Raw genomic sequence first — 27216 nt, 5'->3', positions numbered from 1 at the left:
TTGATTAAAAGGTGTAAATTCTGCCTGTTGATTAATAGATGTAGCTTCTGCATGTTGATTAATAGATGTAAATTCTGCCTGTTGATTAATAGATGTAAATTCTGCATATTGATTAATATATGTAAATTCTGCATGTTGATTAATAGATGTAAATTCTGCATATTGATTAATAGATGTAAATTCTGCATGTTGATTAATAGATGTAAATTCTGCATATTGATTAATAGATGTAAATTCTGCATGTTGATTAATAGATGTAAGTTTTGCCTGTTAATTAATAGATGTAAATTCTGCCTGTTCATTAATAGATGTAAATTCTGCCTGTTGATTAATAGATGTAAATTTTGCATATTGATTAATAGATGTAAATTCTGCATGTTGATTAATAGATGTAAATTCTGCCTGTTGTTAAATAGATGTAAATTCTGCATATTGATTAATAGATGTAAATGCTGCGTGTTGATTAATAGATATAAATTCTGCATGTTGATTAATAGATGTAAATTCTGCATGTTGATTAATAGATGTAAATTCTGCATGTTGATTAATAGATGTAAATTCTGCGTGTTGATTAATAGATGTAAATTCTGCGTGTTGATTAATAGATGTAAATTCTGCATATTGATTAATAGATGTAAATTCTGCATGTTAATTAATAGATGTAAATTATGCATGTTGATTAAAAGATGTAAATTCTGCGTGTTGATTAACAGATGTAAATTCTGAGTGTTGATTAATAGATGTAACTTCTGCATGTTGATTAAAAGATGTAAATTCTGCGTGTTGATTAATAGATGTAAATTCTGCGTGTTGATTAAAAGATGTAAATTCTGCGTGTTGATTAATAGCGTGATTTCAATAGTTTTTCTAGTTTTAAAAGCGTTTAATTAGGATAAATTTTTTATGCTTTTAATTATTAGAATGCACCTGTTTTTTTTTGTTTTTTTTGAGAGAGAAACCGCATTGAAAGTTATTTTTTGCCAAAATCATAAACATTGATATCTTATTCACACTTGATCAGACAAAGAGTACTGTTAGCTGTTGTGAATCGGGACTTGCAATCTTTCCATGAAAGTAGAAAATTAAGCCAACAGTTCCTGAAATAGTTGGAGATGTAAGAAGAAACCTTTAATATTTTTCTGTACCTTGTCCCCCTCCCATATTTCTGTATCAAGATCAGACTTGTTTACGTTGATATCCAACCCGGAGTAAAGGGGGGCCTGCAGCTTCCTAATAATAAATCATTTTCTTCTTTTAATTAAAAAAGCTTAAGACATTTTGAAATTAAGTCGTTGCCACAAATTCTGATTGTCTAATTCGTATATCTTTGAAATCCTTTGTCGTAGACCTTATATATTTCAAACTATCAATTCTGTCAGATCAAGTTTAAATTTGAAATAACAAAGTTTTACATAATCAGGTTGCAAAGAAATATGCATTAGAATATTTGAGTTTGTGGCAAAGACTTATTTCGTTTGCTGATTTAAATCGATTCAACTCTTAATCGGAATATTTAATGCTACATACATACACGTGCACGTACATACTATATATATGTGTATGCATTCTAATTTATAAAATTGTCCGATCAACCGACTAGTGTTCTGCACTGATTTTAGGACAAATTGAATGGTGAGATAGATAGCTAGAAAGATAGATAAACGTTACCGCCGTTGCAATTTCTATTGGTTCCGAATCAAAAGGTGTAACTGTAATAATGACTCACTCTCACGTACCTGTATCCGACTTCAGGGTCCATAGCCTTCTTCATCTGCACGGAGGAGTCCAGGGTGTAGATCATTTGTAACGGGAGAATATCATTCGCCATATTTGATTCATTCCATAATCTTCGAGGAGCTGGACAATAACTTCGACACTAGACAATTCATTAGTTGTATTAAAAATTTGAAATTAAACAAAATCACGTCTTTTTGAATTTCACCTTTGGGAATTCATCCGAGGGCAGATCAAACTTGAAGTTTGGTAAACATTTCACTGTCATCAGCATATCATTCGGATCATTATCCCATTTATCCAGGGTTATCTTCTGGTAATATTCCTTACATTTTATACTCACCTAACAATTAAAAATATATAATCATTACAAAAAAATTTGAATCTTGTAACATTTAATTTAATCATCTGTTGTAAACGAAGACGCCTGACACAATATTGAGACTAGGCTTATTTTGAGGGCGCATAATAAAATTAACAAGGTTGCACATCAAAGACGCATCTCTATATAATGACTTTTAAGACCACAAATTTAGGACGCACTATTATGAACACATTGTCAAGAACGCACATTGTAAACGTAGAAAAATGTGACATACGTCATACATATTATATATATACAGTTAAACACATTTATAAGAAGACATCGAAAGAAAGTATGTAATGTCGTCTTAAAGAATTTGTCAATTGTATTTTCCCGAGCTGTCAAAGTTTTCCGATCGCAGCTACACTTTTCTAAATTTGTTTTAGTCAGGATAAATAAATATCCCTGAAATACGTGAAATATGTTATCAAACAGCTTCATATAGTTGAGAGCTAATTTACAAATAAAATCCTCCATATTATATAATTCTCAGCGGCAAACCTCGGTAAAAATCTGCAAGACGACATATTTTAAAATTCTTCCGACGTGTAAGGATTATCTAATATCTGACCTCCCCTCCTACGGGGACACGGTACTCCTCTTCCTTATTCGGGTCCTCCTTAGATACTGGAACCATCTTCGTAGGTTTAGTATTGGTTAGACCAGCTGGTAGGTTGTTAATAACTACACTTGAACACGTGATATCTCCAACTAGATCTAAACAAAGGTTTAATATTAGTTAGCTGGTGGGTTGTTAATAACTACACTTGAACACGTGATATCTCCAACTAGATCTAAACAAAGTTTTAATGTTAGTTAGCTAGTAGGTTGTTAATAACTACACTTGAACACGTGTAATCTCCAACTAGATATATACAAATGTTTAATATTAGTTAGCTGGTAGGTTGTTAATAACTAAACTTGAACACGTGATATCTCCAACTAGATCTGAACAAAGATTTAATGTTAGTTAGCTAGTAGGTTGTTAATAACTACACTTGAACACATGATATCTCCAACTAGATCTGAGGAAAGATTTAATATTAGTTAGCTGGTAGGTTGTTAATAACTAAACACGTGATACTCCAACTAGATCTAAACAAAGGTTTAATATTAGTTAGCTAGTAGGTTGTTAATAACTACACTTGAACACGTGATATCTCCAACTAGATCTAAACAAAGGTTTAATATTAGTTAGCTGGTAGGTTGTTAATAACTAAACTTAAACACGTGATATCTCCAACTAGATCTAAACATAGGTTTAATATTACTTAGCTGGTAGGTTGTTAATAACTACCCTTGAACACGTGATATCTCCAACTAGATCTGAACACAGATTTAATATTAGTTAGCTAGTAGGTTGTTAATAACTAAACTTGAACACGTGATATCTCCAACTAGATCTAAACAAATGTTTAATATTAGTTAGCTGGTAGGTTGTTAATAACTAAACTTGAACACGTGATATCTCCAACTAGATCTGAACAAAGATTTAATATTAGTTAGCTGGTAGGTTGTTAATAACTAAACACGTGATACTCCAACTAGATCTAAACAAAGGTTTAATATTAGTTAGCTAGTAGGTTGTTAATAACTACACTTGAGCACGTGATATCTCCAACTAGATCTGAACACAGATTTAATATTAGTTAGCTAGTAGGTTGTTAATAACTAAACTTGAACACGTAATGTCTCCAACAAGATCTAAAGTGAAATTTTAAAATATTAAAAAATTTTGACGGATATTCTTCTATTTATTACCATAAAAAAGTGGTATGAAATAAAGGAAATCTAAAGCCTTAAAACTGATGTGAGTAAATCTAGGAAAAAATGTATTTACAAGTAAAAAATGAACAAATAAAAATGATACTAATGAATCATGGAAAGCCCGAGCTCTATGACAGACTCTCCGCCTTTTATTTGCCTTGTACAACGAGTTAATCTTCTGTCTTCAGACTCTTTGTAAATACTGACTCTATTCCGGGTTTAGCCCGGGCTGATCCTATTTCTCCTTCTAAGCTGTGGTTCATGCCTATTGGCTTGAATTTAAACCAGGATCTAGGGCAATTTTGACTTCGGTTTTCCACACATTCAAACATGCATTTAAAGCATGTTTTCTGGGTTAGCATTTTCTAACGACAAATATTTCTCGACGTTAGCAAATCATCATCCGCCTCACTTTCTGTCCGACCTATAGCTATATACAAAAGAGCTAATACGTTGTCCTGTTTATAGGCCAGACTACTTGCAATCTGAGCTTGTCTCCGGGTCCGTATGAGGACTGAAGGGGTTTACATTAATGGAACTATCCAATCTGAGTTTAGCTCCAGGTTCATACAGGGTGTCCCACGAAACATGACAGTATGCAGGACGAATTGAATGTCGTCTTGATTTTTGGATATAATTTGCTGCGTATATTTGTCAACCTAATTTTAGAAGTAAATTTCTAGAGATAATAATCACAAAATTTCCCTTGTCCTGCCATTTCCAAAATGTGGTCTGCCTTTTTTGTGCTTTCAATATTGCCCGAGATATGAAGAATTTCGTTCAGATTTCGACAATTTTGCTTTTATTTAACAAAATTGAAATCTGAACCAAACTCTTTATATCTCAGGTAATATTGAAAGCACAAAAAGCAGACCACTTTGTGGATGCCAGGGCTAGGAGAATTATGTGATAATTGTTTCAAGAATCATACATGTTAAAGTAGATAGAAGACTAAATGTCACAAATAAATTCAAATACCAAAGACGACTTTCAAGTCGTCTTCCTATTGTCATGTTTCGTGGGACACCCTGTATGAGAACTGAGTGGGGTTGCATCAGTGGAACTATCCTTATACCAAGCAATTTAGCTCACACTGGTTACATTAGTTTGGTGAATATCTAAAAATAATGATCGTCGGCAAAACTGTTCAACTTGAATGTCCACAATCCTTTTCTGGAGTCATGTAATCATGTGAGTTGCCAAAAAAAATTTGGACCGGATCATTTCAACCATTTTGACATTTATTGGACACAAACAAAAAGACGGACACGCAAAGTATTCATAAAATATCGCGAGGTTTAACTCACTCTCGATGTGACATTTCTCTGATAGATAGCAGCCCTGGCTTAACCAGAGAGACAAGTTTCCAGTAGAATCCAACCATTGACCATTCCTCTCCTCGAGCAGGGTTAAATGCTCTTCTTCAAAATCAACATTGTCAAAGTCAAGCACGGAGAAGTCCTGAAATTAAGTCAAAGATAGAAAAGTCAAAAATTATGTCAATGAGAGAAAAGTCTAAAATTATGTGAATGAGAGAAAAGTCTAAACTTAAGTAAAGTAGAGAAAAGTATAAAATTATGTGAATGAGAGAAAAGTCTAAAATTATGTAAAGTAGAGAAAAGTCTAAACTTATTTCAATGAGAGAAAAGTCTAAACTTATGTAAAGTAGAGAAAAGTCTAAACTTATGTCAATGAGAGAAAAGTCTAAACTTATGCCAAGTTGAGAAAAGTCTAAACTTATGTCAATGAGAGAAAAGTCTAAACTTATGTCAAGTAAAGAAGAGTCTAAAACTATGTAAAGTAGAGAAAAGTCTAAAATTATGTCAATGAGAGAAAAGTCTAAGTTATGTCCATTAATTAGAAAAATCTGAAATTAAATCAAGTAAGAAAAACCCTGAAATTAAGTCAAGAAAAGAAAACCTGAAATAAAATCAAGTAAAGAAAAGTCCTTGGATAAAGCAGAAAGAAAAGTCGGAAATTAAATCGATTAAGGAAAGTCCAGATCAATTCAAGCAAAGTCTGTAACTAAGTAAAGTGTGTATGTAGAAGACTTTATGAAAAAATGATATTTTTTACCCCATAGAACTGATGCTCTACCCAGGCCTGAGTACTGTACTCGTCCTCCCCGTATGGCCAATATCCCGCAGCTCCGATGAAATACTTTTTATCTTCTCGCCATGTTCGCGTTCCGTCCAGTATATAATCCCTCTCGTCATCTGGCACAGATCGTCTTCCTCGCAGCTGTATTGTCGTCGTTGTTGTTGACGTAGTTGTCGTCGTGGTTGTTGTTGAGGTTTGATGTTTAAGAACGTACTTTCCTTGTTTAAACTTGATAACAATACTTCGTACATAGCCCCTTTCATGAATAACTGTACTGTTCAAGTACATCTCATCCAGTTCTCTTTCAAGCTCGATTTTACGCTGCTTAAACAGTGTTGTATTTGGCCAAAATAGATCAGGATGCCAGGGCATAGATAAAACCTCCATTTTATGCCAGAACCCATTTTTTACACCTTGAGCATCTCTTTCAAAGCAATAACATTTCTCGTCAATAGATGGATAATCTGCCTTCTTCACACCACATCTAATAACAAATTTAGTATTTGCTTCTAATTCAAATGTTTTAATCCATATATCTTTGCAACATGATGTTGTAAACCTTTTAAATTTCAAACTTAATTCATCCAACAGAATTGATATAGTTTATATATCTTAGGTCTATGACACAAGGATGCACATATATTGGGATCAGAAAATTAGAGTTTGTGGAAAAGATTCAATACCTTTATGAATTTTATGAGAATTTGAATTATTTTCATTTTACATGTTACATTAAAACAAAGACTAAACCAAATATAATCCATACAGAAATGATGTATGACATGTGTTACTTTGTTACGCTGCTAGTTGCATCTAACTTAAATGTGCACTTTATCATATTAGACGCGAACAGAGTTTGGGGCTTAAGCGAAAATTTTAGTTCACCCCGTCTTAAAGTTGCATAATCCGTGCCAGTACACACAGTTGCATAATCCGTGCCAGTACACACAGTTGCATAACCCGTGCCAGTACACACAGTTGCATAATCCGTGCCAGTACACACGTACGGTACGTGTATGCATTCGATCAGTCATACTGTCAAGTCAGGCTACACAGCGTAGAGTTAACCCAGCACGATTTAGGCAACACATGAAGATTGGCAAGATCACAGTCGTTAAAGATTTGAGATAACCCAATATAATATTTCTAACAAATTTGTCTAAAAATTATTTACTCTAGACCTTGTTTTGTTTGGTAGAATGACGAGACCCGTCTCATCTTTGTCTGCTCCCCAGTTATACCAGTAGTTTTCTTCTATCAGAGAATCATTTCTAAATAATTATAAAGAAAGTTTTAGTCCTTGCCATTAATTCAGATTTTCTAATACCTATATCTTTGCAACCCAATATCGTAAACCTTAGATATTTCAAACCATTAGTTCAGTTAGATAAAATAATATTAGTTGAAAATATCAAAGGTTTAAACCATGGGGATTAGAAAATTTTAGTGACACTGGCAACTACTTAATGAATTTGTTATTTGATAACAGGAAAAGAGGGTTGAACCCGAGCTAGACAACCTTTTAACGCCTCAAAGCTAAAGATAATTCAAAACTGCAATTTTACTATACCTTTCAGTTAAATTCAACCAAAAGTTTTTAATATAAATTTTTATATATTTTAAAGATTCATAAAATTCAAGGAATTCCTCAAGTTATCTCAAATCGTTTGGATCTTTAAAATCTATCAAAAAATAGAGTTAGTAACTAGACCTACTTAAAACTTATTTAACTACTGAGGGCAACCAATCAATATAGGATTAAGAAATATGAACCTGCAGACTATAAAAGATTAAGAATTATGAACCTTTAGACAATAAAATATTAAGAAATATGAACCTACAGACAATAAACGATTAACCCTATTCCTGCAAGGGGGGGGAGGGTTAATTTGACCCCAACTGTAGTTTTTTTTACACAACTCAAAAAGTATTGGTCTAAGGACTTTTCCTACATACCCAAGGCCCTCCCTTTAGGCCTAAAACCGGGCTTTAATACTAACTGCCTGAGTCCTCAGGCACACTGCCTGAATGACTACTTTTTCCTGTAACAAACTAAATCTTTGTTTTGACCCACTTCCACTTGTCAGATTTTGATAAAATTTAGCTTTTTGGAAAGCCTTTGACATAAGGAAACGAATTGCACAATTTTTGCGAAAAAAATTGCAATTTTTTTTGCCAACAACTTGTCAAAGGAATTTTGCACATTTTTAGTTTTTCTTGATTAAAAATCAGGTTATTTAAAATTTTGCAAAAATGTTTGCATTTAAGAAATATGAACCTGCAGACAATAAAAGATTAAGAAATATGAACCTTTAAACAATAAAAGATTAAGAAATATGAACCTGCAGACTACAAAATATTAAGAAATATGAACCTTCAGACAATGAAATATTAAGAAATATGAACCTGCAGACAAGAAAAGATTAAGAAATATGAACCTGCAGATAATAAAAGATTAAGAAATATGAACCTACAGACAATAAACGGTTAATAAATATGAACTTGCAGACAAGAAAAGATTAAGAAATATGAACCTGCAGACAATATAAGATTAAGAAATATGAATCTGCAGACTATAAAATATTAAGAAATATGTACCTTTAGACAGTTTAAGATTAAGAAACATGAACCTGCAGACAATAAAAGATTAAGAAATATGAACCTGCAGACAAGAAAAGATTAAGAATATGAACCTGCAGACAATAAAAGATTAAGAAATATGAACCTGCAGACAATAAAATATTAAGAAATATAAACCTGCAGACAATAAAAGATTAAGAATATGAACCTTAATAGACATTAACAGATTAAGAAATTTAAACCTGCAAATAATAAAAGATTAAGAAACATAAACCTGCAGACAATATAAGATTAAGAAATATGAACCTGCAGACAATATAAGATTAAGAAATATGAACCTGCAGACAATATAAGATTAAGAAATATGAACCTGCAGACAATATAAGATTAAAAAATATAAACCTGCAGACAATATAAGTTTAAGAAATATGAACCTACAGACAATAAAAGATTATGAAATATGAACCTGCAAACCAGTTCTAGAATCTCCCTGGATTGATTAGGATCAAGTTCACCCAAACATTCACAAACATCAGCTAAATAAAAGGTATTAAAGTGATAAAACATCAGCTAAAACCCCCACAGTGATCAAACAACAGCTGAAAATCAGACAAAATTATTACAGATATCAAGCATCAGCTGGAACAATGGAATTACAGTGATCAAACATCAGCTAAATCAATGGAATTAAAGGGATCAAACATCAGCTAAATCAATGGAATTAAAGTGATCAAATATCAGCTAAATCAATGGAATTAAAGTGATCAAACATCAACTAAATCTGTGATATTAAAGTGATCAAACATCAGCTAAATCAAAGATATTAAAGTGATAAAACATGAGCTAAAACAAGGGTATCACAGTGATCAAACATCAGCTGAAAATCATACAATGGTATTACAGATATTAAGCATCAGCTGGAACAATGGAATTACAGTGATCAAACATCAGCTAAATCAATGGAATTAAAGTGATCAAACATCAGCTAAATCAATGGAATTAAAGTGATCAAACATCAGCTAAAACAAGTGTATTACAGTAATCAAACATCAGCTGAAAATCATACAATTGCAGGGATCACGGTGGTGAAGCTTTTAATTTCTATAACACATAATTTTGTATAAAAGATACGGGCTTTAGGATTAAATTTTAATTTTTTAACCATTTTTTTCGTTTATTCACTTAATTTTTTTTTTATAGTTATATAATCGGAGAGACCTAATATTTTTATTTTAATTTACTTAGTTTTAATCTTACGTTTAGGAGCACAGTTTCTAAACTGTACAGGTGTATTATAGAATCCTCCTTCGGTACATTTGAAGACCTGCGAGCTGACCCTTCTGTCTCCGACCTGCCCCCCGGTTAATGGGTCAACTAGGAAGGGTTGAAGAACAACTCCATCATTTCTATAATCTATACAACGGTAATACAGCAGGTCATCCTCCCAGAACTCTTCCTTCCAATGATCTAAACAAAAAATAGAAATTAATATTAGTTCAAATAATTTATTTAAGACCTGTTTTCGGTTTATGCAATTCGAAATAGACAGCTTTTGGAAATGAAATATTTTAAATCCAACATACGACTGTGATGGTGTAAAAAAAGAAAAGTTAGATAGGAGAAAAAATAAAACAAATTTTTGATTGGTTTGAAATGACTCTTCCAGGAAAAAAATACATTTCCGGTTTAAATGGACGCCCTTTAACTCTTAGTCTGAAAAAAGATGATGGAAATATCCTTATTGTCCTGTCTTGAAACAGATTGTAAACAGAGAGTTATTTAAAAATGCACAAAAAGTCTCGGTAAGGTATGTTTGGCATGAATACATACATGTTATTTGTAACTTTTACAACAAAGCAAACAAACTCATTTTGATAAATTTATTTTAAACGTTTATTTTTTAAATCATTTTCTACCTTGCATTTCTTTTTGTGTTGTCCACAGCTCAAGTTTGGTTCCATTTCCTGGTTTTGGTTTCTCGGCCGGACATTTTGCTTTACAAATCGGCCAAATATTCGGCACATTGTAGTATTTATCAGGCTTACACACAACAGTCAGCTTGTTGTCCTAAAGAGAATATTGATTTCACTTAATCTTCAGAAGGAATTGAGTCTTTGCTACAAACTCAAATTTTCTAATCTTTGCAACCTGATTGTGTAAACCTTAATTTGATATTTCAGACATAGAGAACTTGATCTAACAAAATTCGAAGTTTGTCATATCTAAGGTCTACGGCATTTGGTTGCACAAATTTAGGGATTAGAAAATCAGATTTGGTTGCAAAAAAACTACGGATTAGAAAATCAGATTTGGTGGCAAAAATCTAAGGATTAGAAAATCAGACTTATTGGCAAAACTCTTTGGATTAGAAAATCATATTTTGTGGAAAAAATCTAGAGATTAGAAAAACTGAAAGGTTTCTAAAATCTAGAGATTAGAAAATCAGATTTGGTGGCAAAAATCTAGAGATTAGAAAATCAGATTTGGTGGCAAAAAATCTACAGGTTAGAAAATCAAATTTGCTTGCAGAAATCTAGAGATTAGAAAAACAGATTTTGTGGCCAAAATCTAGAGATTAAAAAATCAGATTTGGTGGCAAAAAATCAATTCCTTTCAATTAATCGTGGAAATATCGACATAATAATGTATGTAAGATCTTAAAAAGTATGATTCTGACAAATTGTTATAAAAAAGGAACTACATTTGCATCTTTAACAGTTTGTAATTGTTATAAAAAGGAACTACATTTGCATCTTTAACAGTTTGTAATTGTTATAAAAAAGGAACTACATTTGCATCTTTAACAGTTTGTAATTGTTATAAAAAAGGAACTACATTTGCATCTTTAACAGTTTGTTATCGTCGTTGACCTTTTTGGTATATCAAACTAGGCGTCTCTGCCCTTGACATTACAGGGGTTCCACGTAGGAGAGACAAAAATCGTCGTTTTAAGTCTATCGTATATTAAAAGAATAAAAAATATTATGAAATATCAACTATGTATGAATGCATCGAATTATGTTCGACATTCACAGGTTTAATATCTGAATGATTAGTTTTAAATTTAATTTAGTTATTTACAATCTGAGTGAAATAATGCAACTTCGTGAATTTGTATGAATCCTACGTTCTTCGGAATAGGTAGTTCAAACCCTTTTCTCCTTATAGACTCAATAGATAGAAATAAGATTAGTAGGGATCACCATCGAATTCGATTCGACGTTAGCCTATATTTATCCCCTTTTATTTTTCCCGACCACTCCCTGTAAAGTGAAATATACATTAATTGAACTAACAGAATTCATGGATTGAAATGTCAGAAGGTCTACGACAAAATAAGTTGCAATAAAGGATTAGAAAACCAATGTGTGTGACAAGAACTCATTTTTTACCGCTGATGCCTATATTGAAGTTTGGTTTAAGATCAAACTTTTATAATAATAAATTTAAAATTTTCCAAAAAGAATTCTTCCGTTTTGGGGTTTAGCCAATTGTGAAGAAAATTTCAAAATGATTTCTAATAATGTGCCCATTTCTGTAAGTTGGATTGGCGTAATTTTTTTTTTTAGTGTACTTACAAGAAGTTCTGGTTCTGTAGTTTTGAAATGTTTGACATTATTAGGATCGATGCAAACAAAATCAACTGTTTCTCCCACAAAAAGTGCAAACTCTTGGGATTGACCTGAAAATACAATATCATTAACTTTTGGGTATTTAATGATTGGTAATAATATAGAAATTAAGCCTTTGCCACAAATTCTCATTTTGTAATCCCTATATATTAGTAACCCAATGTCTAAGACATGACTATGAATTTTGTTGATCCACCATACACCATAAGGATGGAAAGATAAAGGGATTAGAAAATTTCATTTTGTGCCAAAGAAAAGGCTTTGAAAATACTGCAGTGGTAGACTAAATATTGGAAATCTCAAGAATTTGCATTTTTATTTCCAGAAATATTTCGCTCAAAAGAGCTTGAATTTTTTTTCAATTTTTAACGAACAATTTTTTCGAACATACATTTAAAACAGAATGTTATTTTACTGAACGAACTATGTTTTTAACACCCTTTTCATAATTAAATAGTTAAAAACTTACCATTAACGGTAACGTTGTGTGGGAAAGGTAACATGGACCCATCATCAGCCAACTGGACATACTGGTGGGTCAGATATTTTGGTACCCCATCAAAATCCTTGTTCAGGCATTTAGGGGGATCTAAACAGGTTTTCAGTGTTCACAAACAATATCCAAACTGGTTTTTAGTGTTTACAAACAATATCTAAACAGGTTTTCAGTGTTTACAAACAATATCTAAACAAGTTTTAAGTGTTTACAAACAAAAGCTAAACAGGTTTTCAGTGTTTGCAAACAATATGTAAACGGGTTTAAGTGTTTTAAAACAAAACCTAAATAGGTTTTAGTGTTTAAAATCAATTAGGGTTGTAAAAAGGTTTAAAAAACGATAGAAAAACTATTTTTTTTTCGTTCCGTTTTTATTCATTCTAAAAGCGATTGTTTCTTGTTTAGAAAAAATGCTCGATTTTGAAAACATACCACACGTTCTGAACTTTCACAAAACGAAAACGATCGTTTTAGAAAACGATAGTTTTTTAAACACAAAAGCAATATCTTTTTCAAAAACTATCGTTTTTATAACGACCCTTCGTTAATGACCGTTACCGACGACCCTTCGTTAAAGACCTTTTAAAGAGAAAAATACATTTTTCGGTCGGAAAATTCAAAGTCAGAAAACATTCAGTTGTCTCGATTTGTCGTCTTAAAAACGAATACAACCAATATCTAAACGGGTTTTCAGTGCTTATTAACAATATCTTAACGGAACGGTTTTAAGTGTTTTTAAACAAAATCTAAACAGGTTTCAGTGTTTACAAAAAATTTCTAAACTGGTTTTTAATGTACACAAACAATATCTAAATAGGTTTTTCAGTGTTTACAAACACTATCTAAAGAGGTTTCCAGTATTTACAAAAAATATCTAAACAGGTTTTTCAGTGTTTAAAAACAATATCTAAACAGGTTTTCAGTGTTTACAAACAATATCTAAACAGATTTTCAGTGTTTACAAAAAATATCTAAACAGGTTTTTCAGTGTTTACAAATAATATCTAAATAGGTTTTCAGTGTTTATAAACAATATCTAAACAGGTTTTCAGTGTTTACAAACAATATCTAATTAGGTTTTCAGTGTTTTAAACAAAATCTAGACAAGTTTACAAACAATATTTGAACTGGTTTTTATGTACACAAACAATAACTAAACATGGTTTCAGTGATTACAAACAATTAGGGTTGTAAATTGTTTTCAAAGATGACTGTTTCGTTTTTATTTTTTTCTAAAACGATCATTTCGTTTTTAGAAAAAAAACAATCTTTTGAAAATTAACCACTCGTTTTGAACTTAAAAAAAAATCGTTCAAAAAAACGAAAATCTTTAGTTTTTGAAAAAAAAATTTGTTAATGAAATTGAATTTGAGGTTCTGAAGGTTGTCTTAATGTTTGAATGTTTTCTGAATGTTTTGAATTTTCCGACAAAAAAATGTGTTTTCTCTTTAAAAGGTCTTTAACGAAGGGTCGTTATAAAAAACGTTTAAAAAAATTTATTAAAAAACTATCGTTTTCTAATACGATCGTTTTCGTTTTGTGAAAGTTCAAAATCAGTGGTTTGTTTTCAAATTCGATCATTTTATCTAAACAAGAAGCGATCGTTTTTTGAAAAAATAAAAACGGAAAAAAGTGGAAGCATCCAACCATTCAAACAGGTTTTCAGTGTTTACAAACAAAATCTGAACAGGTTTTCAGTGTCTACAAAAAATTTCTAAACTGGTTTTCAGTGTTTACAATTAATGTCTAAACTTGTTTTTAGTGTTTACAAACAATACAAAAATGTTAACTTATTCTTTAACGGTTTAAATATCTCACTTTTTTCAGTCCTGTTTAAAAGAACTGTAAACATAATTTCATGTCACGCCCAAATACACAATTCACAGTGGTACCTTAAAACAGTACTAGTACAAACGTCGGAACCACAAACGTCGGACGTTACAAAGGTCGGACGTTACAAACGTCGGACTTACAAACTGATTGGTACAACGTCGGACTGGTGCAAACATCGGACTGTGAGAAAATGGGTACATTTATAAGCAAAAACGTCGAACTTTGGTTGAATTAAAAGAAAGGACTATTGTTTTAAGAAATAAATCAAAAAGGAGTTGAGGTCTTGTCACAAACTTTGATGCTTTAATGCCTATATCTTTACAACTTTTGATATTTTAACCCATGGAATCTATAAAATCTAACAGTGTAAGTTTGAAAGCAGTAAAGGTTAATACTATCAGGTTGCAGAGATAGAGGGATGAGCATACATGAGTTAGTTGCGAGAACTCAGTTCCTTCGGGTAGATTTTAATTAGACCATTCGTTGAAAGGATATAACTTTTTAATAGAATTTCTTGAAATTCAAATAAAATTGTTTTCCTTAGTCCGACGTTTGGTGTGACGTTTGTATTAGTCAGATATTTCTAGAATTCCGATGTTTTTACTAGTCTGACATTTCTACCATTCCGAAGTTTGTACTAGTCCGACATTTCTACCATTCCGACGTTTTTACTAGTCCGAAATTTCTACCATTCCGACGTTTTTACTAGTCCGACATTTCTACCATTCCGACGTTTGTTCTAGTCCGACGTTTGTACTGGTCCGACGTTTGTACTAGTCCGATATTTATACCATTCCGACGTTTGTACTGGTCCGACGTTCGTGCTGTCCGACGTTTGTAAGTCACGTTTTTAAAGGTTACATATATAAAAACATGAACAATTCCTTAAACAAAAGATAAATACCTTTAATTGGGCAGCTGTCCAAGCTTTGTGGATTATCCACAGTATTGCAGTTGAGGTTGATTTTAATACCAACTCCAGTATCAAACGGTTTCTCTAAAACATTTACAATAGACTACAGTGAGAACCATGGAACTGTAGAGTAGGAATACAACATTATATTAATACTTTTATGACTTTGATGTTGTTATAAAATCAAATATTGTAACTAGTAACTTATCAAGTTTATGTTGCTGTGTCTCATGTTGCTTATTGGACTATTTAAAGTCTTAACTTTAGTCTGTAGGTCGACTTCCTATTCCAGAGATTTCAATATATAATAAGCTATTTATATTTTTGTGATACATTTTCAGAACTCAAATCGTTCAGAATAATCTGTGGGTACACTTCAGTGCGGGGGAAACAGAGCATCAAATTCAAATTAAATCTATTTGACTCAACCATATAGGACATTGGTTAATTCAGGCATATACAATTTTCAAACATATTTATGTTGCTTAAGACGGGAAGGGTGGGGGGGGGGGGGGCATTGAAAAAGAAATTTTTGTTATAAAATTATTTTTGATGGTGCTTTAAATAATTAAACACATAATTTTTTCTCAATAAAAGATAATTTTTAGACTTCCTATATCGATATAGGTTTATGCTTAAAGTTTAAAATACAACTTTTAAATAAACAATGTCCTGTTTACCTGAGAGTGTAGTGTTGACACTAATGAGTTGAAAATGAGTTTTATTAAAATCTGATAAGGAAATAGGGTTTTCTCCGACAAACTGGACCTCCATTTGGACCCTAGAAATCAAGGTTTTATTAAAGTCTGTCAACGATTACAAGTTGTTCCACGACAAATTGGACTTCTATTTGTAAACACACTATTTAAATAAGTCAGGTGATGAATTTTCCACGTGAAATTATTGGACCTCCATTTGGACCATAGAAATCAAGGTTTCATTAAAATCTGTCAAAGAAATGGGGATTTTCACCACAATATGGACTTCCACTCGGACCAAAGAAATCAAGGTGTTATTAAAATCTGTCCGGAAAATAGGATTTGCCCCAACAAACTGGACTTCCATTCGGACCATAGAAATCTAGGGCTGAAGAGCTCAACATACATTGTTTTTGAATTATTATTTTTTGGGCCCCCTGTAGATACTAAACCTGAGTGATTGTTTCATTTCTATTGTTGGGTCGAATTTAACATCCTCTAGGTTGATGATGGTGTTCCCTGAATCAAATCTCATAACTCTGGTCCGAACATACTTCTTGTTAAACAGACCGTTCACGGTTCCACGTCCATTCAAGTAAATTGTATCCATCTAAAAATGTTTCAAATCATCATTATTTATAAATTTCAAAATGAGTTGAAAAAATACTTTTTATAAATAAGAAATGCGCAAGTCACTTTTGCTGAAAACCCGCAAATGAAAATAACACCTCAAAGAAATGCATACATAGATATATTTTTCATACTTGATCAGACAAAGCGTGTAAGAGTACCGTTGTAAATCGGACATTGCCATCTTTGAATAGAAGGGTACTTAAACATTGCGCTTACAGTAACATGGTAAGCTAGATATTTAATTATTAATAAGCATTCAGAGATGGAATTTAAAGAATTTGAGCCGTGGTTTAAATCCGCCAAAACCCGGTTTAAATTCAGCGCCGGCTTAAATCTTGAAACATTTGATACAATTTTAAGTGGAACCAACCACATTGAAACCGCGGCTTAAATTTAAACCGCCGTTAAAATTTTTTAAATTCGGCCACTGATTTTTTAAAAATGCAGTAGTTCCCACAATAATTGACAATTTAAAGACGACTAAGCATATTTAGTCTTTTTCTTCTTAAAATTGTCATATTAAAGGGACTGCAAGCGTAATTATAAGTGTCCCTCAGACTAAAGACGGCAATGCTCGATTTTCAACAGCACCGTAAAATTAATCTGATTCAGAAAAAGCCTTTAATGGTACCATGGTAAATCGTGCATTGCCATCTTTGCATGGAAGGTCACTTGAAATTACGCTTACAGTCCCTTTAAGTGGGATCTTATATAAACATCTCTTCACCCATTTATACTTACAAGCTCTTCAATATGTTCCCTCATAAGTCTAGACCTCCTCGATGTTGGCTGGGCAAAGAGAGGTGTGTAGCTTTGACTGATAATCTCCATTGTAATCCAGTATCCAGTTACTATAACAGTGCATATTGTTGAAGTCCACAAATTAAAGTGATATAAAACGACGACCTGTAGAACAATTATACGATTTAATTTGCTCCAATTTATTTTTGGGCTAATTGTATTTTGTGAATTGTGTTTAATATGATATTAATTAACAATTTTTAAGGGTTCATGCAATTGCACATTTCATTTTGTACGTTGTGGTACTTTGTAGTATGTATGCAATGGTTAAAACTGTAAAAGTGCGTCCATCCCTTGTATAAAAGTGATCTGCAGTAAACGGTGGTGTTGTCATATCTCTACAATACAAATAATTCTTACCCTTTGCAGATTCACATCTACATGTATCTTCTTCAGTAAAGCTTCGATTTAAACCTTGAAGGCCTCCATACTCCTCAATATACGGATTCTTTACACCACACTGCTCCTTGATGGGGACCAGGTATCTAACAGAATTATAGGTTTTATTTTACAGTTAATTAGCTGAAGTGCCCGTCATTGTGCGTGGAATTTTGAAGAAAAAAAATGTTGAATTTTTTTATTTTTTTTTTATTTTTGAAAATAAAATTGATTTTTGTCAACCCCCCCCCCCACCACCCACCCTCTCTCCTTTTCTTCGGAAATAGAACAACCCCTAGTGATTTTACTATTTCAGGTTTAGTTAGGTTAAGATAGATTGATCACAGTAAACAACTTCCCTTTTAAGGAAGAGTGGGGGGGGGGGCAATGGCATGTCTATATTTCAAAGTATAAAAGGGTTTCCTTACCTATTATTATATTCGTCAACCTCTGTAATTAGAGTTCCAAAAGTAACATATACTTTTCTACACACTTCTAGAATTCTCTTAAATGAAATAAAACAGAATACATTTTTGGGTAAAATTCAGAAGATTATAATTATTCAAACATAAAAAAACATGTATAGTAATTTATTTATCATTTTTATTTATATTCTAGTTCAAGAACGTTGGAAAATGCAAAAAAAATGTGTTTTGTTTATAACAAATATTCCCATGTGAATATGTCCCTGTAACCATTTAAAAGAACCAATCAAGGAAACAGTTTAATTTAGATTTTTAACTGCTCTTCAATAAGAGTGAAATCATTTTAATTCATGAAATGTTGCTCAAGGTTTTTGTAATTAGTAATATTTTTTACTACACATGGGTTGGGGTAAAATGATCTTTATCAGTTCTCAAATTACAAAACATTAGTTACATATTGTAAGATTTATATATAATAACAATAATAACAATTTTATTCCTCTATTTTTGGTTGCTACTGTACATAGATATCAACACATATATACCTCATGTCTTGAAATATACCTCATATATACCTCATATATACATAGATACCTCATGTCTTGAAATATACCTCATATTTACCTCATTTATACATATATACCTCATGTCTTGAAATTGTCATCAAAAATGTTTCACTACTGCTGGGTTCAATATCTCCAAGGCAGTAACAAGATTTACCTAAAATAAGTTTGGTATTTCTAAGTCAACTTTTTCTGAAAATCAGTTCTGTATTTAGAAATTCAGTTGGGTATTTTATTTCTAAACCTGGATTATTATTTTATTTCTAAACCCGATGGGTATTTTATTTCTAAACCTGGATTATTATTTTATTTCTAAACCCGATGGGTATTTTATTTCTAAACCAGGATGTGTATTTCATTTCTAAACCATATGAGTATTTTATTTTCTAAACCCGGATGGGTATTTTATTTCTAAATCCGGATGGGTATTTTATTTTCTAAACCATATGGGTATTTTATTTACTAAACCTGGATGGGTATTTTATTTTCTAAACCCAGGTGGGTATTTTATTTTCTAAACCTGGCTGGATATTTCATTTCTAAACCCAGATGGGTATCTTATTTCGGAATCCAGATGGATATTTTATTTTCTAAACCCAGGTGGATATTTTATTTTCAAAACCCTGGTGGATATTTTATTTCTAAATCCAGATGGATATTTTCTTTTCTAAACCTTAATGGACATTGTATTTCTGAACTTAGATTAGTTTTTTTCTTTCTTATCCTAGTTGGGTATTTTATCTCTAATCCCAGTAGTGTATTTTAAGTCTAAGATGGGTTCAACCTAAATACATAAAATTGTTTTTGACGGTGATAATAAATCCTTACTCATAGATGGAACGGTCGTAGTTGGTGGTTCTGTAGTTGTAGTTGTATCCTGACATATAGGCCATTCTGAATCAGCTGGAATCTGCCAAACTGCTCCTGGGAGACATGTGACCGGGAACTGATTGTTTGGTTGCCCTTCAAGATATGTTTTACCAGGATCTGCTAAACATTTATAGTACAACTGATCCGTCTCTAAAATCGCAATGCCTGCAGTGATATTGGGAAGTAAAAATGTGGCAGGGGGAGGAGAAGGAGCAGCAGAGACATCACATCTGTTAACAAATATGAATAAAAGGACAGAATATAAATAATCAAAATAAATGTACTTACGCTTTGGGCTTTGTGCACAATGGCCAATTGGCAGGAGCTGAAATATTTCCTTTTTTGCATTCAAGAGTGTAGATTTTTCCTGTAACCGTTACTTGGGTTTTATCTGAACAGTTGTACACTGCAAACTCTCCATCTAGGAGAGGAGTGGTCTTGTCGGTAGATAGAACTAGACCAGATCCAGCTGACAAAGCATCAGGGGTAGGAAACGCAGAGCATGAAGTCTAAATACAATTTCATAAAAATCTCATTGAAAAGATACAGTGTTGGTATTACCATTATTTCACAGTTAGGCCATGTTTTGGGTTCTAGAGTACCATTCTCACATTTTGCTTGGTAAACGCCCATCCCGGAACCATCATTTAGAGTGGCATTTTTTTCTATACAGGCATAGAAAACACTGTCACCTTCAAGAACAACACCAGACAAGTCTGCTGCCACATATGGCAACCTGATGAGACCTGAGCAGGATTAATATTTGTTTCAAAATGGGGGTTTGCTCTGCAGTTTAAACTCAACAGGACAAACAATAACCAAAGGATTGTTGCAGGGTGGCAGGGTGGCAGGCATGTTACTGGAAGTTTTTGTAGGGGGATGGGAGGGGGGGGGGGTGTTTTTAAATAGTAAAAAAACCCACTAATTTTGCCATTACTTTGATCTTACATAGGGGTACATATCCCATTGCCCCCCACCCACAAATATGGCCCTGCATGGTTGGTTGATCTTTTATGATGCTTTGCATTAGTAAAGCATTATAACATGAATAAATATCCCCCAATTGATAAAATTCTTTTAACTTGGTGATTTTAAATTTGTTTAAGCATAAGTTCCAACCTGATGCTGATGGGATTTGGCCTGAGTCTGGAACTGTGCATACTTGAGAAGGAACACACCCAGTCACTTCATCTGGCCATTCTCCTGGTACTTCCCAAATACCTCCAATACCACACATAACCTGAATTAGTAAAAAGTATGTGGATTATTCTATTTCTTGGTGCATCCTTAATAATAATAATATTTATACAAACAAACAGATAGACAAGAGAATGCAAGTATACATATATCATATATGCAAAAAGATTCATTCATAATTATGAATAACTTACTTCATATCCGTTCATCTCTGGGTCTAATGTTGAGTTAAGGATATTTCCAGAATTGCAGGAAAAATAAACTTTTGTTCCAACAGTAATCGAATCAGTAGATGAAACCCCAATCAAATGAAGTAATGCTGTAGGATAAGGCAGATCTGCAATGCTAAAATAGAACAAAATAAAATTTTTCGCAATAGTATAAAAATTTAGGGGTTAAAACTAGTGGGGTTCCATAGATTTATGGGGAAAAATATCTAAACCTTTGTTAGATGTAGGAGTGAAAAGAACCCCCCTCCCCTCTGATGGTTTCTCCTGAAAGTTACCTGCAAGTGGTTGGTGCAGAGGGTTGGCTAGAAATCAGATTTAAAGTTTCGAGGGTTCCATTGTCGAAAACAGTATCAATATCTGATGAAGCAATAGCATCTTTAGTTGCAATATTAACCTCAATGGTTATGTCAGAGGTTGCTCGCTTCTTTCGTGCCCCAGCATCACTCTTATACAATGCTACCACCTCAGCACCATAGTAACCAATACTATTGGAAAATTTCTTCCCACCGACTTCAATATCTTCAGAGGCAATAGCTGTTTCAAACAACAAATCGATCTAAAATATGGCTAAAGTCAATGTTAATCCAATCAAGCAGTGTCAAAGTTTTGAAGTTTAAATTTATTTGATTTTTTTTTCATATAATCTTCTCCATTTGTTGTTATTTTATACCTCAGATTCAATAAGTTCTTTGAAGGTCAGGAATTCATCAGAATTTAAATTCAACACAGACTCATCTTTTGTTATTTTTAAGATCTTTCTCACTCTGAAATAGGTTATCAAAAGTTTCTAAATGTTTTTGTTTAAATCCCTCAAAAACATAAATACTATGCAGATTCAATCAGTGTATTTTTGCATTACGGTGCATGGCGCAGATCTACCAGAGTTTGTGTTTACAGAGGCTAAGTGGAGCTGTGTCGGAGGCTGCTGAACTCAACAAAACTCCTGATAAAACTCAAGCAACCCAAGGAGAACAACATGATTTGGTTCTTCTCAGATGAAAAAATGTCTGCCAGGATCAAATATAGGACTCATAGGACTCTGCCCCCTGCCATGTGCCCCACAGTTTCATGGTATGGCTCCATGACCTCATCACCAGTGAGCAATGGCCTCCCAGGAGTCCCGACCATAATCTTATGGATTGTTTTATCTGTGGCTTTCACAAGGCACATACCAATAGACGTCCCCACACCACCAAGGTAAGACTAATTGCATCCATCAAGGAGTACTTTACCCCCCTCTCAAGGACCTGATGATCAATGCCTGATCCAGGTTTAGAGGTCATGATAGAGGCTGAGGGTGATTAAATCAAGTTAGCCTCAAGATGGATGACTAAAGCAACTTTTGGTTATTTTTCAAAATAAAAATATTAAAAATTAAGCATTTAATGTTGTTTTTGCTTTTTTAAGAGAGGGTACCAATTTGAAGTTTAAGCCCTGTATAAAGATCACTTCTTTTAGAAAGCTTGATATCCTTGCTCAAAGCTTTCATGTAATCGTTATCTAACCTTGTTGACGGAGCTTGGCACTCCCAGCATGAGACTGCGTTTTCAAGTGTAGCTGCATTTTCTCCTGCTTTAATTCCCATTCCCTTCAACCTGGAATATGGAATACTTCTATATTTGGGGTATCACCAATCAAAATTCAAAATGTTGCTTCAAAGAATCTTGTTGGAAATTTATCAATAGACTATATGCCATTTTTTGCTATTAGGTAAAAAAGATTATAAATACATTCTTATCTTAGTGCGTTTTGAAATATAAATCTCATTTATTTTACCTTGGTATTATCATTGGAACATCAGGCCTCTTTACAGTTTCTCTTTTTCTTCTTGTTCCTGCAGGTAGAGCTTCAGAGGTTGATTCTGTAGCAGCAACTGATGCAGCTTCTGTGGCACCAACTGATGTAGCTTCTGTGGCACCGACTGATGCAGCTTCTGTGGCACCAACTGATGTAGCTCCTGTGGCACCAACAGATGTATCTCCTGTGGCACCAACTGATGTATCTCCTGAAACCCCAGAAGATGATCCTGTTGCACCTGAGACCACTATGGAGTTTACTGCTAGAAAGAATAAGAGAGAAAATGATAAAGATAAATAGTATGATAATTATGATAAAGATCAATTGAGTCGTTGCCAACCTGATCGTGTAAACTCTTAACATGTCAAACTCAGATTATTTAATCTAACAGCATTAGTTTGAAATATTCAAGGACTACGACAGATATATGGATTTAAAAATCAGAGTTTGTGGCAAAGACTCAATTACTTATTATTATAATATATAAATATATATCATATTTGTACCTGAAGTTGAAGCTGAAGTTGTAGGAACAGGTGTTGTAGGCTTGGGAAACTTTTTATTGTAGGCAGAGAGTTCATTTTTTAAGTTGGTCCTCTGACTTACTTTAGCTTTAACACTTTCTTTCAGAGCCTAATATGATGAAAATATTATCATCTGTTTTGATCGCATTTATTGCAGTGGTAAAGTTTTTCTTGAAATATCATTTTCCTTCCTGTCCCATATAAAAAAATTGAAACTGACATAGAACTAACTTTTGGGGATGCAATAGGTGGCTTTTAAAAGGGTTAGCATAACATCCATTAAAAGCATTAAAAGGAAGAGAATTGTATACCTTAATATAATTTTACTATTTAGGGTTAATGTCATGCAAGACTTCCAAGAAACAATTATTAAAGCGTATTTTTAAGTGACCATCTATGCAAAGATTACAACGGTACCCTTGACAATTTTATCAGACCAATAATGTGGAAGATATTGTCGTTTTTCTAGGTAGACAAGTTTTTAATTAAAAAATTATGTTTTCCTGCAGAAGAAATGCTCAAATCACTTCTGTAGAGAACCCACAATTAAAAATAATATTTACAAATTAATAAATATTGATATTAAATTCAAACTATTTTTGACTGAGCCTTTAATATTCTATCTACATAAATAAACAAGACATTCGTATATATGTTCCTTATAGCCGGCCAAACTGCTGGACCCAATGAGCTGAATTTTGTTATGTACACTCAAGGGAAGCCTGGGGGTGACAAAGGCTAAACAACACTGGCCTTTCAGCTAGTTTAAAATATAAAAATATAAAATAGTAAAATTTGATCACCATAAATAGACAGAAATTCATTTTACCTTCAGTGATGCCTCTGTGATAGAGTTAACACTCAACCAAGTTTTAATATCCTCAAACGGAAACATATCGATCAAAAGACTTGACGAAGGTAGATTTGTTCTTACAGTTTCATTTGCTGATTTTGCTTCTGCCGGGGTGTAAAGTTTCTGAAATAAATGAGATACAATTTTTTTAATAGTTCATGCAGGGGTTCCAAAAAACGCTCTTAAAAAAGTCTTTTCGTGGTTCGATTTTTTCAATTTTTGGAAAATTTGCAAAATGATGAGAGTAGTAGCACCTTAAAGACCTTTTTTGGGTCTGTAGATATTGTAAAATGTAATATTTATCTAAAAAATACTTACAGTTATATTCTTATGGTCATGTCTTCTCAAAGCTGATATTTTCTTCATAATCTGTGATATTTCTGCCTAAATAATTTTTAGACTCAAAGGTAAATAAATTTCTACATATGTACATAATACATGTATATTTTTAATTCTTTTACATAAAGTACTTTCTTGAAATTTGCAGAAAATTTGGTTAAAAATGAAAAAACTGTAAGCTTTCAATTTAAAAGCAAAAAAAATATTAACGGTCACTTAAACTTTAAAGACTGGCCCACAGCCCCACCTAAACTAAAATATGTATTTTTTTTAAATAAAGGACCAAAGAATACTTTTATTATATGGTGATTTGACATATTGAAAAAAAATTAAAAGAGACATTTTTTTCATTTTGACCCTTTGTGGTTTACCCTTTGTAGTGTTTTGACCATTTGTTGTTTAACCCTAGGTTGTTTTATTCTTTGTTGTTTGAACCTAGGATGTTTTATCCTTTGTTGTTTGACCCTGGTTTGTTTTATCCTTTGTTGTTTAACCCTATGTTGTTTTATCCTTTGTTGTTTGACCCTGGTTTGTTTTATCCTTTGTTGTTTGACCCTAGGTTGTTTTATCCTTTGTTGTTTGACCCTGGTTGGTTTTATCCTTTGTTGTTTGACCCTAGGTTGTTTTATTCTTTGTCGTTTGACCCTGGTGTGTTTTATCCTTTGTTTTTTAACCCTGGTTTGTTTTATCCTTTGTTGTTTGACCCTGGTTTGTTTTATCTTTTGTTGTTTGACCCTGGTTGGTTTTATCTTTTGTTGTTTGACCCTGGTTTGTTTTATCCTTTGTTGTTTGACCCTGGTTTGTTTTATCTTTTGTTGTTTGACCCTGGTTTGTTTTATCCTTTGTTGTTTGACCCTGGTTTGTTTTATCCTTTGTTGTTTGACCCTGGTTTTTTTATCCTTTGTTGTTTGCCCTGGTTTGTTTTATCCTTTGTTTGATAAATAAAAACGCGTCGTTTTGAAAAATTGGTTTTCTTAATATATATCTTTGACCAGAGGAAAAATAGTTGAAAATGTAAAAAGAGTAAATTTATCAGGGACACAAATTTGAAATACGTTATATCACTCAGATTTTTGTAAAGCCTCTAAAAATAAAATAACATTAAATATTTAATACGGACCTATAAACGGACCTGAAAACTGACCTGAAAACGGACCTAAAAACGGACCTAAAAACGACCTGAAAACGGACCTAAAACGAACCTAAACGGACCTCAAAACGAACCTAAAAACGGACTAAACACGGACCTGAAAAAGTACCTGAAAATGGACCTATAAACGGACCTGAAAACGAACCTGAAAACGAACCTTAAAAACGGAAATAAAAACGGACCTGAAAACAGATCAAAAAACGGACCTGAAAACGAACCTGAAAACGGTCCTAAAAACGGACCAAGAAAACGATACCCATGCAAGCCATACTTGTACCTTATCATAGGATGTGAGAAGTAAAGGATCCCCGGGACATAGACAGTTTGTTCCTTTTAGTTCAACACTTACACATTCATGTACACTGTACACCAGCAGGCACAGTACTGAATAACCTACTGGAAGAAATAACATTGACAAACAAAACAAAAGAAATATATTGTTTGAAAAAAAATTTCTTTGCTACAAAATTGGATGTAATGAACCTCTTTTTAGAAAGGAATTGAGCCTTTACCGAACATGTAATACCTGAGGATGTAATCCTATGATATGAATTAAAATAACTAAAGTCTAGTTGGTTGCAAAAAATATAGGAATAAGAAAATCAGAGTTTGTGACTTAGCCTCTTGATTGACAGCGGTATCTTTAAACCTTAATATATTTGATTAACAAGGAGAAATATATCATTGTTTTACTTTCTTGTCTTCAATGCATGAATTAAAAAGTAACTTTTAGATTGAAACCACAACTAAAATTATCAGTTTTAATATAAAAAGTAAGTAATATCTTAATCGTTAAGGTATAAGGGGCCGGTTTTGAATAGGAAACAGGACTCTTTAATTGAACTTAAAATGACGGTTAATAGTTCCTTTAATACTTGAAATAACAGACTATTCTGAAATCACTAATCACTGTACAATTATTGTTGAAAAGAAAGAAATTGAGTTTTTGCAACAAACTCTGATTTTCTAATCTCTATATCTTTGAAACCCGATGTTGTAAACCTTTAATATTCCAAACTGTAAATTTTGTTAGATCAATATATATTTTCTTAATTTATTGATTTTAGTTTTAAGACAATATTGAAATCCGAAAATCTTACATGAAATAGATTAACATTCAAATTTGCATTTTTTAAAGAGTTTAATCAGCTCATGTTCATATCACCTTTCATTTTGAGGGAGGGTGGGATAGACCCAAACCCTTGAAAGGTTGATGATGTCCGTCACAATAAAAGAGCACCAAAAAGAAAATTTTTATTTCTGAAAAACCGTGAATCGTGTTAATAATTAGAGTTTGATTTGATTTATCAGTTCCTCTTTCAAACTCGTTCAAAACAGA

General features: G+C 32.6%; 1 protein-coding gene across 3 annotated transcripts; it reads right to left on the bottom strand.

The window, feature by feature from the left end:
- Positions 1–1145: 1145 nt before the first annotated feature.
- On the bottom strand, positions 1146–27133 carry LOC111710859 (uncharacterized; the record flags this gene model as incomplete). 3 transcript variants are annotated; one of them, XM_023485026.1, is given in 33 exon segments in its annotated part: positions 1146–1230; positions 1737–1876; positions 1943–2077; positions 2670–2815; positions 5173–5326; positions 5942–6449; positions 7147–7236; positions 9012–9081; positions 9803–10012; positions 10462–10612; positions 12124–12227; positions 12647–12766; positions 15411–15503; positions 16100–16200; positions 16570–16727; positions 17492–17601; positions 17912–18036; positions 18358–18434; positions 18998–19074; positions 19746–20017; positions 20076–20296; positions 20349–20533; positions 20907–21027; positions 21179–21329; positions 21490–21770; positions 21885–21978; positions 22720–22809; positions 22991–23273; positions 23518–23644; positions 24365–24511; positions 24707–24772; positions 26155–26273; positions 27043–27133. In XM_023485026.1, coding segments are annotated over 33 exon segments (4818 nt in total), but the record flags the coding sequence as incomplete, so codon positions are not given.
- Positions 27134–27216: the final 83 nt, after the last annotated feature.

The sequence above is a fragment of the Eurytemora carolleeae genome, unplaced genomic scaffold (genome assembly GCF_000591075.1).
Source record: "Eurytemora carolleeae unplaced genomic scaffold, Eaff_2.0 scaffold1106, whole genome shotgun sequence".
Classification (NCBI taxonomy): domain Eukaryota; kingdom Metazoa; phylum Arthropoda; class Copepoda; order Calanoida; family Temoridae; genus Eurytemora; species Eurytemora carolleeae.
Note: the sequence above shows the minus strand (reverse complement) of the source record. Positions and strands in the feature narration are given on the sequence as shown.